At 36.9% G+C, this 16,684-nt stretch overlaps 1 protein-coding gene across 1 annotated transcript; it reads left to right on the top strand.

Moving 5' to 3' along the window:
• LOC135155745 (mpv17-like protein) lies at positions 1-15,039 on the top strand. The gene is made up of 4 exons (XM_064105866.1): positions 1-537; positions 8,252-8,352; positions 9,895-9,993; positions 14,540-15,039. The coding sequence occupies exons 1-4, from the start codon at positions 189-191 to the stop codon at positions 14,546-14,548; spliced, it is 558 nt and encodes a 185-aa protein (XP_063961936.1). The 5' UTR covers positions 1-188; the 3' UTR covers positions 14,549-15,039.
• Positions 15,040-16,684: the final 1,645 nt, after the last annotated feature.

The following is a 16,684-nucleotide window of genomic DNA, read 5'->3' as shown; positions in this document are numbered from 1 at the left end:
ATTGAGAAAATAGGACCCGGCGGCGCGGCATATTCGATAGAACGCCAGGCCCAAGCCAAGGTTATAAGGCAGCAAGTGAGATTGAGGAACTCCGACCAAGATGTCGGCCCTATGCCCTCAAAGTAGTCATTTTCTACAAAAGTGAATAACTCCACGATGTAAATGCAACTTCTTCTTCTTTCAAAGAAATGGCATCTTTATCCCGTTTGGTAGTTTTAAAAACAAAATACATCCAGCCAATAACAGTCTTTGCCCGAAAGAATCCACTGCTAGCTAACACGATCACGTACGCCGGGCTGGGCGGGGCGGCGGAGTTCACGCAACAGGCTATCAACAGAAAATCAGGGGAACGTTTTGAGGTTCGAAGGATCTTTAATTTTGTTGTTGTTGGTGTGTGCTTCAATGGACCTGTTGGACACTTTTGGTACAGATGGCTTGACCGGTTTATACTTCCCACTGCCAAGATGGCACTGGTCAAGAAAATGTGCTTGGATCAATTCATATGCGGATCGGCTTTTGTTGCTGCCTTTTACACAGGTTCGTCCCAAACTAAGATTCCATTTTTTTTATCAACGTTTATAATTACCGTACGGTTTTTTTTATAGAAAAGTTCGTTGTAAGACCATGTCCAGGTCCAAATGAATGAGCTCTTATATCGGGAGCTAAATTGGAGAAGTAGCCTATACTGTGATGCTCACAGATCAGGAACTCATCTACTAGATCTAGTCACAAGTACCGGTATTGTCCTTGTGAACGGGGTTGTTGTGAATTTAATTCCCTTCTGAAAAAGTAATGGTACCGGTACGTACGGTATGCACTGAGTCCTGACTGAGATGAGAAGGCCCCGGAGAAGGCTGGGGCCTGGGCATTCCAATCTTTTCATTTACCTTTCAGCAACATATGGCTTCAAGAAGTTATTCTATTGAGCCACCTTATTACCAATTCATTGATTGTTGCTATGTCAGATAATCCTCTGGCATATCATTCCGATATATAATATGTGAAATATTACCTATTGGAACAGCCAAGTTTGTACGTGGGTTAGCCTTAGGCTTAGGAAGATCTCGGCCTATAAATTTATACTCTGCAATGCATCACAGTCCATGATCCGTGGCTTCGAATTCTTATGCCGATGAAGCTCCCAGTAAACTTGACAAAGAAAGCACATGGTCCTTGAGTAAAAACAATGTTAATCATACTAGCCTGTGATCAATAACGATTTATAATAGGTCTATCTTGTCTATTAGATAATTATGGCTCTGCAAGTTTTTGTATTTCTATTATCTACGATTTTTGTCAATTTGAAATTTGATTTATTTGAAAAGATAATCCGAACCTGGTATACAATATGAAATGTTGGTAGTAATAGCAGCTCTAGGCGGGCGTAATGAGTAAAAAAAAATTAGGAGGAAAGATGTGTTATTCAAAACGTAATTTTGAAAATTCAACCTTTCTGATCTTTTCCTTTTCTCCATTTTTTTCTTAGTCGTGAAAAGTATGGGGTCCCATAGCCCCTGTACGTATATTTGGCCTAATTGTTTTCCCATTGAAGTTGATAGTTATCGCAATGGTAGTTGTATATGTTATATATATATTTGCTGTTGTAGAAGTTGTCGTACTAAAATTAGTCATTATCATCGTCATCACATCAATCTAAACCAAAACAAAATTCCGATTCTAAAATTTCCGACCTTTCGTCCTATCGACGCCCCGCCCCCGATGCACGACTTTCACCGCTAAACGATTGAATGATAAGACATGCACGCACGTTCTTCCAGGGCATAATGTTTACCTGAATATAGAAATCGAAAAGAGTTTTGTCAATCACTGGTATTGTAACAACGATAATAGTCCTGGGCCCCGTCTTACAAAGAGTAACGATTGATCCGATCAATCGTCACTATGGAAATCCATCAGTGTCATAATTTTTTTTCTACGAAAAACTTGCACAATGTCCTCTGTATGCAAAGAGAAGGTTCCATGACAATTGCTCCGCCGACATTTGCTCCGCCGACAATTGCTACGCAAAATACGACAACTGCTCCGCCAACAATTGCTCCGGACAGTTGCTCCGCCGACACTTGCTCCGCCGATATTTGCTCCGTCGACACTTGCTCCGCCGATATTTGCTCCGTCGACGTTTGCTCCGCCGACAATCGCTCCGCCGATAATTGCCCCGCCGACATCTGCTCCGATTATACGACAATTGCTCCGCGACAATTGCTTCGCCGTCAATTGCTCCGCCGTCATGTGCTCAGATAACAAAATTGCACGAACATCTTACAAATTGTTTTGTTCTTATTATTCGTGAATGTTTTATTAATATTTATTTATTTCATTCTCCCCCCATCATCACAGCTTTCAAAATTTGCCGACAGTAAACATTTTGCATGACCACAGTACAGGTTTTCGACAAATAAGTTGGGGTACCGTTGAATTTCACCTGGAGCAAATATCTCCACTTCGGAGCATATTTAGCCAGAGTGATTTTGACGCTAAGAATGGGGTTTTTTGTACTGTCATAATTATTACATGAGCACGCGTATTTTTTTTTTATTTTAATCACCAGTCACGTAATAACACTTACACAAAATGCCACCCCCATCATGAATAAGAATGAAGAATATCTATCCCTCCTTTGTGCTTATCCCTCTTATTCTATTTCTTTCTATGTTATGTATCAGGGGCCGCGGAACCGGGGGCTGGAGGGCTTCAGCCCCCCACTTTTTTTTTCCAAAACCGTGTACAAAAACGTAAAAATTATCATATGATTGTGATTTTTAGCATGGTCAGCCCCCCATTTTGAAAACCGTTCCGCGGCCCCTGTGTATGTCATGCAAGCATAGTTTAAATTTACTTTGCAATATATATTATAATATACAAATTTGTAAATTGACGTCTTCAGCTTGTGCTACAATAATTATGCGCATGAAAGTACGAATGAATAAATAAATAGTCGTCGCATTATCGGAGCAATTTACGGCGGAGCCATTTTCGGCGGAGCAGATGTCGGCGGAGCAAATATTGACGGAGCAGATTTTGGCGGAGCAGATGTCGGCGGAGCAAGTGTCGGCGGAGCAGATGTCGACGGGGCAAATATCGGCGGAGCAAATGTCGACGGAGCAAATATCGGCGGAGCAAGTATCGACGGAGCAACTGTCGGCGGAGCAAATGTCCGAAGAAATATTATTGTCGGCGGAGCAGTTGTCGTATTTTGCGTAGCAATTGTCGGCGGAGCAGATGTCGGCGGAGCAATTGTCGGGTCACCAAAGAGAAGAGCAATGAATTTCCAAGAAAACAATGAATGCATGATTATACATCATAGCTAGAAAATATTTTGAATAAACATGCATAATAGATGTTGACGTGACTGGCCGTCCATAGTTACGATTGATCGGATAAATCGTAACTCTTTGCAAGACGGGTCCCTGGCTTATAATACTACAGTGTATAGGAAGGAACCTGACACAAGAGATTACAACCGGTAGCTGAAAGTAAACAATTTTTTTAGAGAGAGAGAGAGAAAGGGATAATAACGTTATCCTAAGGTAACATAAGCTCTGCTCTTTCATCCTTTTTGCTGTATACCACAATCTCATATTTTTTTAAATTTTGATCTCGTCCCGTCAGGAGCGGACGTGTTCACTGAGGCGCTCTTACAGGTCGACAAGATCGTAATTTTTTTTCGAAATAGTGTGCATATTTTGTTGTATAAACTGCTTCAAAATCCCAACGTTTAACCTCTTCGAACTATCACCACCAATAAACTGTTGCTCATCGACTTGGTTTTGATCATTTATGTGATTTACTATTGGAAGGACATAATACCGCTACCCACTAGCGTACCTACGGGGGGGGGGGGCAGGGGGGGCACTCTGCCCCCCCTGACGAGCAACAACCCATACAAAATACATATCCCTGCCCCCCCTGACGAGCTTGATGACCTTTATTGCCCCCACCCCCCTGATGAGCTTGAAGACCTTTTTTTTTTTTTTTTTTTTTTTTGCTTGTCAATTTTTTCTCTGGTACAATAACCTTTATTTTTTATTGAAGACTTTTTTTTTTTTTTTTTTTTTTTTTTTTGGCTTGTCAAATTTTTTGGCGGCCGATTTTGCCCCCCCTGTGGAAAATCCTAGGTACGCCACTGCGGCGCTACCCCGCGATGACAACTCGTAGTTAGAAGCTACAAGCCGAAGAACTCGAGAATAGTATCAAAGAGGAACTGAATAAAGCCCCGGAAAGTGATACTTTCATGAGAAAATTGGTGAGTTAACTTAAAACAACTTTGATTACTGAGATTACACCTTTAATCACTGAGAAAGTTACAGGTGGTCTATATAGACTATACGTGAGTACATTGAATTTGAAATGGAGGCAAGAGACACTCGCACCAATGCCTTCGTTGTCAGACCAACATAATGAGTCTGAACAGTACTTGCGCAGAAATTGTCTGATTTTCAACGGATTATTAGGAGGAGAACGAAAACACTGATGAAACCATCATCAAACTCTGTGCAGATAAGCTTAACGTTGAGTTAGAATCAAGAGAAATAGATAGAAGCCATCGTACAATGTACGAGACAAAGTCTACAAAAATAGGAGAAAATCGCGAAATCTACAGCAAGGATGAGGCAATATGTCTCACAAGGAAACGAACTCATCTGTTCTGGAAGGATTGTGCAAGGATTGCATTATGTACGGAGTCAATATGGACTCAAGATGGCCGCATCCTTGCCATATTCAAGCACACGAAAAAGCCAGTCACCATACGAAGCGACTTGCAGAAATTGAGAAAACTTTGAATTCTTCACCTTGGATTTGATTTATAATCTTATAAGAAAGACCCAATATCTTGTCCATTGAATTCCTCATTTTCGATTTATCTTATAAAAAAGACACAGTCTCGTGTATTAACCCTAAGTTGAGACGTAAAGAGCAACTCTTTTGTGGAATCATGCCCCTCCTCTTGTGTTCGAGGAAAACATTTCAATTGGCCCGAAGTACGCCAGTGAATATTAGAGCCCTCCCTGTAAAGACGTAATCCTTTTATTGACAGCTCAACCACTGATGCACGCACCAATGAAGAGGGAAAGCTTGACCTTTCGCTGAGCTGATGCATGTGTTAAAGGGATGTTCCGGGCTGAAAGTATTTATAGCTTAATAAATAGAGTAGAATTCACTTAGCAAAATGCCGAAAATTTCATCAAAATCGGATAACAAATAATAAAGTTATTGAAGTTTAAAATTTAGCAATATTTTGTGAAAACAGTCGTCATGAATATTCATTAGGTGGGCTGATGATGTTACATCTCCATTTTTCGTTTTCTTATGTTACTACATAAAATCATATTTTTTTCATTATTTCATACTTGTGTGAATAATATGTCTCCCTTATAATGAAATAAGTTGCAGCAATAAATATCTAATGCACTAAATCCGTTATCAATCCAATTTTTCTAGTTCTTGGAGGAACATTTTTGAATAAACCTAATTTCATATAATAAAATACATAAGAACAAGTGGGGATGTGACATCATCAGCCCACCTATAATGAATATTCATGACGACTGTTTTCACAAAATATTGCTAAACTTTAAAATTCAATAACTTTGTTATTTGTTATCCGATTTTGATAATATTTTCGGCATTTGCTCAGTGAATTCTACTATTTATTAAACTATAAATACTTTCAGCCCGGACCATCCCTTTAATACTCCATGGATGCAGCTGCACTACGTTTTAACACCAATCATGCCAATAGAGATTTTTAACCTTTTGTCGGGGCTCTCTATACTAGTATATAGAAACCCAGGATTGCTATCATATTTACACGGCTTATCATCCATCGTGCATTGCAAATAATTACAGACACTGTCTCCCGTCGGCTGTAATCTTCCCTTTACTTAACTGACTTCTGGAATATTCGAACTGATTTTTTGTTTCTTCTTTTTTTTCTTCTCTCGATCCCCAATATCATCATTTCGTCTTATAATTATGTAACTGTATCATAGGCTCCCTCGATGGAGTTTTGTACCCATGTGCATGTTGTATGAAACCAGTTAAGAACAATCAGAAGGAATTGAAGTGTACTAAATGCAACCAATGACTACATATCATTTTGTGCTGGTATTCCTGAAGGGATCTGCAATGACAAGTCAGAGAATTTTTTCGGTTGGCAATGCAACATTCGTATTTTTTAAAAGATGTTTTTATTGTATTCTCTCAAATCAAAATACACATTCACATTCCATGAACAGGTTGTACAAATTATTTGAAACATGAATATAATTTATACAATAAATCCATATCCCATATAAATATGCAAATTATACATCAAACTTCAAAGATGTATACTGGACATTATACTGATGCGTTTCAACAATTACAAAATGAAATATTAACAAGATGTATTTCATGACAAGAGAAAACAAAATGATGAAAGGTGATGTTCTACCACCCCCCCTCTATAAGTGAATCGATTCTGAGATTAATATGGTTCATATAGATCCTCCCCTACTTTGATTATGGTGATGTTGTTTACGATGCAGCCTTTAGGAAATACACAGACCGCCTTCAAAAACTATACAGGACACTGAGGACAGGCCTCATTATTTTTCAGATTAAACCCGAATCTCATCTGTTTTGGAAATGCATAATACACTTGATTGACAATTGTTGGACAAAAGAAGAAACGATCATTCCCTAACGCTCATGTATAAAATCATGAACAATCTATCCCCAAAATATTTAAGAAAGGAATTTGAGTTGTATCACATACGTATCCCTCCCGTTTTGGAACCAAATTTAAATTACCCAAACCAAGAACAAAATAATTACCTCATAAGGTCCTTCAAGTATAAAAGCGCCATGGCTTATAATTCCATTTCTCCTCATATTAAATCATCCCCTATAAATAGTATTAATGTTTTCAAATCTAAGATTGTTGATCTGTAGCACATGGACTCCGGTATATACCCACCCCACTGAACTAGAAATACGTATTTCTAGTTCAGTGACCCACCCCCTCCCCATTTCCTGTTAGGTTTACACCCCTTCATTTTTGTTTCTGGAGCTGTGTTTTATCTAAATATGTTTTCTGTTGATTAATTGTATTTTTTTATCATTTATGTTCGTTACTTTTTCCATTTATTTTCTGTACATGTTTGTTTAGAATCTGTTATTTTAATCTGGTTTTATTGTATCCAACTTAAACATATTGTTTATGTCAATGTTAAATGTTTTGGACCATACAGAAGACCAGCATGACTGTGTCAGTCAAGCTGAATATGGGCAATCCGCCCTATTTTATTGTGTATATGCTTTTAATACAGATATAATATATACTACTACGACGACGACGACATGGACGACGACGACTACATGGGGGTCGATCATTTCAATATGTTCGGCAATTCTATATGAAATAAACTTCCAAAAGACATCCGTAATAACAAGTTGTCTCACCACTTTCAAAAATTCACTGAAAACCTGGGCCCCGTCTTACAAAGAGTTACGATTGATCCAATCAATCTTAACTCTATGGAAATCCATCAGGGTCATAATTTTTTCTACAGGAAATTTGCAAAATGTCTTTTGTAAACAAAGGAGAACACACCAAATTGTCAAGAAATCAATGAATTAATGGATATACATTCATATCTAGAATTTTTTTTTGAACAAACATGCATTTCATATGATGACTTTGCTGGCTTTCCATAGTTGCGATTGATTGGATCAATCGTAACTCTTTGTAAGACGGCCCCCTGGTTGACCGTTTCATCAACATTTTTGTCCGATAATTTGTCAGATCTGACAACTTTCCTTGAACCTGATTGGCTGAGAGGTACTGTTACCATGGTAGCTGTCGGATAAAACAGGATTTGTCGGATAAAACGTCCGACAAATTCTTCATGTAACGCTCTCCAGTTTTTTTTCTTTACTGCGCCATTAGCATCTTTTTATGATAGATACCGGTGCATGATGTCCATATCATTATGTTGTTGAAATGGCTTTCTAACTAAATCATGGCCACAAAATTAACACATTTTTTTTCGACGGAGACTTTTGAAGACGAATTCATTACTAAAGAGTATAGTGGTCGATTTGTTATTATTCACCATTTCAATTTCGTCTTTAGAATCCTTTTGCAGGTTCTGGCAATGTTAGCTTTCTCGTCATTATTCAAATTCTCATTATGAAGTGATTTTAAAAGACATTTTAGCCCAATCTCGTTTCATTTTTCTTTATTCAGGTATGAGTATATTAGAAGGTAAAGATGATATATTTGAAGAGCTTCGAGCAAAGTTCCTCCCAACCTTCAAAGCAAGCTGCTGTTTCTGGAGTGTAGCTCAGGTATGCATTTATGACTGAATGTAAATCGTCTAGAAATTCAAAACATTCTGACTAATCGGCAGCGGACTTGACAGACTTGCGACAATTACTGATCGACAAAGGACTGTCCTCAGACTGCCCATATACTGATTGTTGACATATAGTAGTCGACAAATTGACTAGAGACGATAAGACTGGTCATTTTTCATATATTGATCTTGCGTAAGAAGTGTGCATGGTTAGTCTCACATTTTTTTTTGTTGTTGTTTAGGCCATTAACCTTCAAATTATTTTTAAATCTTGTTATTTGAGACTTTGCGATTTATATCGGGAGCGACTTTGAAGGACGGTAGGCACGGTAGGTATATAGGAAACAATTACTGATAAATCTTCACTATACCAAATCGAAGTAATTTTCTTCCAGGAAAAATTTGACTTGTTAAAAAAAAAAAAAAGGGTCCTCCCTTGCGTATGCATATAGCATATTCCCATAAAAAATTTGTTTTTGTGCCTCTCAAAGGGAGGGGGGGGGGGGGGGTCACCGGTCAAGGGCCGGATGTGCCCTACCCTGATCCGCCAGTGGTATAAATATTATTATAAGTACGTCCGCAACAGCACCCGCAATGTATACAGCACTCTATTGAAAATTCCTCGAGCGCTCAAAGAGCAACGAAACAAAAAAAAGGCTAAACCTGTCATGCAGTTGTTTCAGATCACAAATTGATGAACTCTGCCCGGACAACAAAGCTCACATTTAACGAGGCAAATATCGCTTACTGAGCAGTATTTATATTTACGATTTAGTCTAAAATAGCTGGTGAGTCAGAGGGAAGTGGCGCACCAGATTCTGACTCCCATTTCTATAGAATCAAGGAGCTTCCAGAATCCCGCAATTTCAAGGAATTTTTTTAAAACGTGGGTCCCTTTAGCCTTATGTCACGATCTTTAAATCATTTACAGGAGTCCTCTTAATGATGAAAAGAAACACATATCTTTACTTTGCCATTTGAGCTGGGAAAATTTCACACATGACAATGACAACTTTGAATGCTTATAAACCAACATATAATATATATATATTTCCACAAAGTGTATAGCTTTACCCGATGAAAGATGTGTTTCCATTTCGCTTTAAAACAAAGAAAAATTACCGTGTATTCAATTTTTTGTAACGAAGGTGCAATGGGAACACTGTTTTAAACAACTTTTTATGGCACATCAATATTGATCGCGGTCACCCAATACTTGTTGAATTTATCATCTAAATTGATCGTTGGAAGTTTTATTATCATGGGGAGGCGTATAGCGTTAAAATGATTAAGTCAATATTTTTTGGTTTTAGATAAGGATCATTTATCAAGATAAAATATGGATAGATAATAAAAATATAGGGGGAATCGGTGGTTGAATGTAGTATATGGGGGGAGGGACGGTAACATAATAGCCCGTGCACCAGAGATGACCCCCGCATAACATTTCATGAATTCCCAGATTTTCCAAATTCATTTTACGTTGGTATTTTGATTTTATAAAGTAATTTTCAAATTCTTTTTTTTTCTTTAGGTATTCAACTTTTATTTCCTTCCAACATCACTCCGCATTGTCTACATAGCCTCAGTTAGCTTCCTGTGGACGAATTTCTTAGCAATTATGAAAAGAAAAGTAAGGACAAATGATTTTTATCTTATCTAATCTATTCAATGTTTTTAATGATTTAATGGAATTTCCGTGTTATGTATTAAAAGTTTGTCATTATATCATGATTGAGTTTAATCAGTAAAATAAGAATTATCAATAATGAATTTTGGCTAAAATTAGCATTTTCAGTGGATTAGTTCACGAATACACGTTTTTTAGCCAGTAATTTGGGACCTGACATCCACTTACGAAATATTACGTAATTTTGGAACCGCGTGCCCGTGGGTTGCAAATTTGGTCTCAAAACACCTGTCAAATTATATATACTGGTCCTCTTTATACATAACATACAACATTGCGTCTCATTTCGTGTGTCGCAAGGGTCCATTTTGGGCCCACTATCTTTTTATTTATATATATTTTTGTTGCGTATTTGTAACTAACAATATTTAGTAACCAAACATGACGCTGACGACACTAATCTGCTTTGTAGAGGTAATAATTATCAAACAGAAGAAAAAAATATCATTTACTGTGCTAATGGTTTGAAATGAATAATATTGAATTAAGTGCAAAGGAAAAAAAATGATGATTTGGGGGAAGAAACGTAAAACTAAGAACGCGAGTATGAATATTTTATGAAAGAGAATACCTACTGATAGAATGTTACCGAGATGAAATGCAGGTGTAACCCTTGACCAATGTATAAGTTGGACACCGCATATTTTTAGTGTAACTGAAAAGATAAACTGGGCTATTACCTCCAATAGAAATACTGGAATACCTTTACCATGTCCTTACAAAACAGAGATTAGTTTTTAATGCAGACATATCGAACCTCAAAGGACATCGTTTAAAGCAATATTCAGTGGCAATATATTGAAACTAGAAATAACTACCTCTACTCTGTTTTCGTCTACAAAATACGCATTAATCTCTCACCATTATTGTTTGCATGTATATTGTCCACTCTACTAAAATAGATTAAATAGCATTTATCAGATGTATAATCCTTGGCGGAGTAAAATTAATTATGCATGGATTAAAATTTCAAAGATATTTATTTTATCACGACCAAGACAAATGCTGATTTGGTCGGAGGAAGGTCGGAGTAACTCTGTCCAGACGGGCACTACTCCGACCTTTCCTCCCACCTTCCTCCGACCAAGATATTCCTCGTTCTATACTGGTCTCCAGGAGTATCTTGGTCGGAAGAAGGTCGGAGTAACTCTTTCCAGACGGGCACTACTCCGACCTTCCTCCAACCAAGATACTCCTCGTCCTACTCGTTTCCAGGAGTATCTTGGTCGGAGGAAGGTCGGAGTAACTCTTTCCAGACGGGCACTACTCCGACCTTCCTCCGACCAAGATACTCCTCGTCCTACTCGTTTCCAGGAGTATCTTGGTCGGAGGAAGGTTATGCTTATTTCATTTTTTTCTCCTTTGATTGAAATACACATATTTATTGGATATGACCTTTATAAAAATATCAAGATTCCTATGTAAGATCAATTTATTCCGCAAGTGACTTAGAGTATTTCTGAAATGGGCGTCATACATGTCACGTTAAAAGTTCATTTCACAATCATTATCTACTTTCATATTTGTAACATTAATCCTATAACGTCGGTCTCATTTTGTTATTTGCGTGAAAAACGCAAATTAAATTGTCGGGTTTATTTTGCCTGCTATTTCTTATTTTTCATTTTATTGGAGAAAATGCAATTTCACAGCGTTCTAACTCGGCCTTTACCTTGCTTATTATAGTTGCTAAACATAAATTGAACTATTTTAAGAATCGTGTTTATTTATGTCTTCACAAAACGATAACAGGGCTTTAAATCCAATTGAGATTTAGGATTGTTGTACCCGTTTATGGGGAAGAGGTTATGTTTACTATTTGACATTACGCGATATTGCAGATATCAATAGTTCAAGATACTGTTCGATTGTTGAGTTTGTGATTAGTCTTTTTTTAACAGTGGTTTTATACCTTGACCAGATAAAATGCTGTCAAAAGTGTTTGTTTATTTAAGCAATTCACTGTACACGATATAACTATAACTTGAATTTCGGGTAATAATGAAATGTAATTTTATTCAAAGATGAACGGGAACAGGTCTTTAATCCAATGAAGAGTTAGGAATTTTGTACCTGTTTATGAGGAGAGGTCCTGTTTACTCTTCGACAAAACCCGATACGGTTCATAATTATGTCAAGAGTTCAAAATACTGTTCTTTATTTTGGGATTTTGGGTTTAGGATGGCCTTTTCAAACAGTGGTTATATAAGAATTAGATACCTTAATTCGATAAACATGGACATATTGAAGTGTACAGGCATATATATGCTATCAAAAGTTGTTGTTTATATGCTCTGTACATTACGATACACGTTGTAACTTGGAATTCGGGTTATGAAGTTTACTTCAGTATATTCAAAGATAAATGTAAGCCTATATAATATCAAATAAACATGAATCCGATTTATCCCCCTTGGAAACAAAATCTTTTATATGCATTTGATAAAAATATATTTATGCAAAAAACATTTTAATGCATTGTTGCCAACTAGCACATTACAAGACCCCCCCTCTCTATTTCAATTCCCCTTGCTTAATACTATCTCTGACTATCCTCTATGAATTTTACCAATGCCATTATACACACACACACAAAACACGGTATAAAATTGCATGATTTAAATTGGAATTGTATTAAAAAAATTGTGAAAGTTGTATAAAAAACAGTAGTTGCTTTATAACTTTGCGTTGAATAAAAAATAAATCGAACGATATATTGATAAAACCTAAAATTATACATGTATTCTCGTGTTCTTGCAAGTTGAACAAATTAGTTTGCATGCATTGGCAAACTATACTCGCTCGTCAACAGGCCATGAGCCATGACGAGGCAACGCAACAATATCGTCAAATTTCACAAAATAAAATCACAAAAATTACAGTATTCTGTTCTTGACACTTCGGTGAACACTACCATGACTACGCTCAAAGATACGGTAAACTACTCACCTTTAAACTGTCCAATGTGGTTAAATCGGTAAAATTAACAAAACGGGTTAAAATAGTATCAACCTCTTTAAACAACAATACTATAAAAATTGAAGCAATTATTGAGGTTAAAACATTCGAATTAACCAATGGTGGCCTAATATACATACAACTCATTTAACCAACTACTAAAGCTTAAAGTTTGAGCAACACAATTTTATAACACATTTATCTAACTATTGCGTAAAACATTTGCTGTTTAAACAACCTGTAGTTGGTTAAGTTTTAACCAATTATTAGCTGAGCCCCCGGATAACCAGTGGATGTATACATTTTTATACTACTTGTATAAAACAATTCTCTGTGTGTATATATTTAAGAAATGTTATGATAATTACAATGATATAATGAATGTAAATAGGCCTACTTGCAATGCAGAGGTTTTTTAAGACGCTCATGATGCAGCAAAGCAAGATGAAAGCACAACAATGATAAGATAAACAAATCAATGAGAGTAATGTTTTCGGAAAACTTGTGTGAAAAACGGTTATTTTCTTTGGAATAGACTTGAAGAACATATCTTTAATTCTGAGTCACGTTATGTGACGAAACATTTAACAAACGTTCATTCGTCATCTCTCACGAGTCCTTATTTAGATAAGTCTCCCTTCCATCTCTCGTCTGTATTTGGAATCATTCTTGAGAAGGGTAAAAAAGTAAACGCATTGTTCGATGAGAACAGCTTTAAAGGGGGTACTCCGGGCTGTAAATAATTACACCTGAATAAATAGACTAAAATTTACCAAGCAAAATGGTGAAAATTTCATCTAAATCTGTTAAGAAAATAATGAAGTTCTTGAATTGTAAAATTTAGCAATATATTGTGAAAACAGTTATCTGCACTACGTCATTAATATAGGTGGACAGTTGATGTCACGTCCGCACTTTCCTTTTTCCTTATGTTATTGTATGAGATCATAATTATTTCTTATTTCCATACAAGACTGTGTGTATGATATGTCTCCCTTTATAAAATAAGTTGCAGCAATGAAAGCCTGATGAATTTTATTATGGCGGACTCCTACATTCCTTTAAACCATCATTCTGTTTAATGAATAATAAATGTTGTTGATATTTCTTTTCATTGCTTATATTACGATTATTGTATTTTTGATTTGTTATACCTTTGTGTATTATATGATAGATGTATATTGTATACTCATTTCTGATGTGAATACAGAAATAAAATCAATTAATCAATACTTGAAAATCATGAAATGTGTTACCAAAAAGTATGTTTATAGTATGCATCCCAAATACCGAAAGAAAGAAAAATGAGTAACGATATATGGTGATTCCATAGCAATTATGATAACAACAGCAACAACAATTTTGCTACTATAAATTCTACTAAAGAAGGCAAAGAATTGTTATGTTCATAGTCCCTCTATGAAAATTATTACTATGCATATTTCATAGTTTTATATATTTATTTCATTCTTTGTTTGTAATCTTCGAATTAATATTGCTATACTTTTTTCTTTAAAATTCATGTCAACAGGACATTTGATAATGCTGGAAATCGCAGTTGCTGATGTCTTCAGGCAATATGCAACTATTACGAATAGCTCCACGATGCATGATTCCATTGGTGTATTCTTAACATGGATTCGTGAACAGGCAGAGAGAGCAGCAACCCACCACAGGAGAGGGATATATCACTATGGAGTATTCTTTCCACTCCGTTTTATTGCTACCTGATTGACCAGTGTTATATTCATCTCAACAGATGACGACATACCGTTGTCCTATCTTAATTTTGCGTATTTATTCATTTGTAAACTTTGCAAGATGCTGCCGAAATGGCCAAGTTTGGACCCGTTTTAGATCGTTCGGAAGTGTAACTTGTTGAACAACTCACAGACTCCAGGCCCGGTTAAAGGAGATGCTCACTCACAAATGAAGGGCATTTTGTTTAGTCTCCCGAAAAAGTTGACAATTAATAAAAAAATATAAAAAAATACGAATAAATGTCAACGAAAACTGGTATTTTGACTCCTCAAAAAAAGAATGACGGGGTGCGCCTTTTCAAACTATACGAGGGGGCGCCCCCGGGGGGGGGGGGCCACTTCCATTCACGAGTGGATACCATGCGCGACCATGGGGTCTCGAAAAGCACCCTAAACACGTATTTTCCATATACTGAAAATGCACCCCTTAACAAGTATTGGTGTGTAAAACCCTATCCTTAACAAGTATTGGAAACAAAACGATACTCTTGGCAAGTATTCCCTGAAATGAACCCCTAAACAAGTACAGCCATATTTTATTATGTCACGGGTCCTTCGGTTGTCCGTTTTACCTTTACACATCATTTGGTTTAGTACGACCCCACCTTCCACACCTCACGCAAATCGGACTCTAAACACGTAGTGTTGGGGCAAAAAGGACATCCTTTATAAAACATTTTAATTTTGTTTTAGAATCCCCACAAATTTTACCCTAAGCACGTAACTTTCCTAGCGAAATAGATACCCTTTTTTCATTATTTTTGTGTTTTGACACCCTTATCACGTTACGTACGTAACGTGCCCTATCTTGAAAAAGACATCATTTTTACGAGTTTTTTGGTCGCGCATGGTATCCACTCGTCAATGTAAGTGGCCCCCAGGGGGCGCCCGAACCCCCACCCCCTTCCGAAACCGTGCCTGGACTCATGGAGAGATTCAGTACGAATAAGAGAGAATCCTACTTATACCTCCATGATTCTAGAGAGTGTTCAGCCTTTTATGTCAGTCATACCAACGAAACTGACTCCAAAACGACCGATGATGATACGCCATTCAAAATACCGTAATAGTTTGATCGATCTGGAGCCAGTTTCGCTCGTGTGACATTATGTGACTCTAGGCATTTAGCACTAATACCATCGTGTGCTCATGAACATAGAACATGGACGTCTCATCTTGCCATGGGGTGTATGACAACGATTGAAATGTGGACGGAATTATTGGAAAACAATTCTCTTTCGTGTTTCCAATATGGTTGACACATTCAAGAAATAGTATTAGATGACTTGGTTCAACTTGCTGAACCCTCAACCTAACCTTGCGTACACACTCTAATCGTTTTTAATTTGCATTTATGGTCGTCGTTTTTTCAGATCTATACCCCCATCTCTGACTTCAATGATACATATCCTCCAAAACGTCATTATCAATGTCTGATTAACGGTGCCTCAGAAATATAAACGTGATATTGACTCTTTATCACGTTGTTTAAGATTATGTGTTTGCCTATTGCCTTGTAAATAACGTCTCGTGGTGTCATTTAGCCTCAATTAACATCGAAAATAGTCCAGCAGAACGAAAATACACTCGGTGCATAACAATGCATACTTGCAAAATGCGCGAATTCAGTATGTGAACAATGTATATTAACTGGTATTGTTTAATCTTTGTTTGGTGTATGAGTTAAGACACCCCGTTTAAAATCTGTTGACAAATTTTGCAATGTAAGATGTAAGATATTGATCGGGTAATCTTGATTTCACAGGCTAAATTAATATTTGTTTTGGACCAAATCCACTTCTCTAACCTATGTCTGCTCAGAATTTCTTTTCGGGGGGGGGGGGAGGCAGGAATGTGTCAAAAGGTTTAAGAATAGTTGGAAGTGTTGATGCGAAGCGATATTATGCCAGTGTGTG

This window comes from Lytechinus pictus, chromosome 10 (assembly GCF_037042905.1).
Source record: "Lytechinus pictus isolate F3 Inbred chromosome 10, Lp3.0, whole genome shotgun sequence".
Taxonomy (NCBI): Eukaryota; Metazoa; Echinodermata; class Echinoidea; order Temnopleuroida; family Toxopneustidae; genus Lytechinus; species Lytechinus pictus.
Note: the sequence above shows the minus strand (reverse complement) of the source record. Positions and strands in the feature narration are given on the sequence as shown.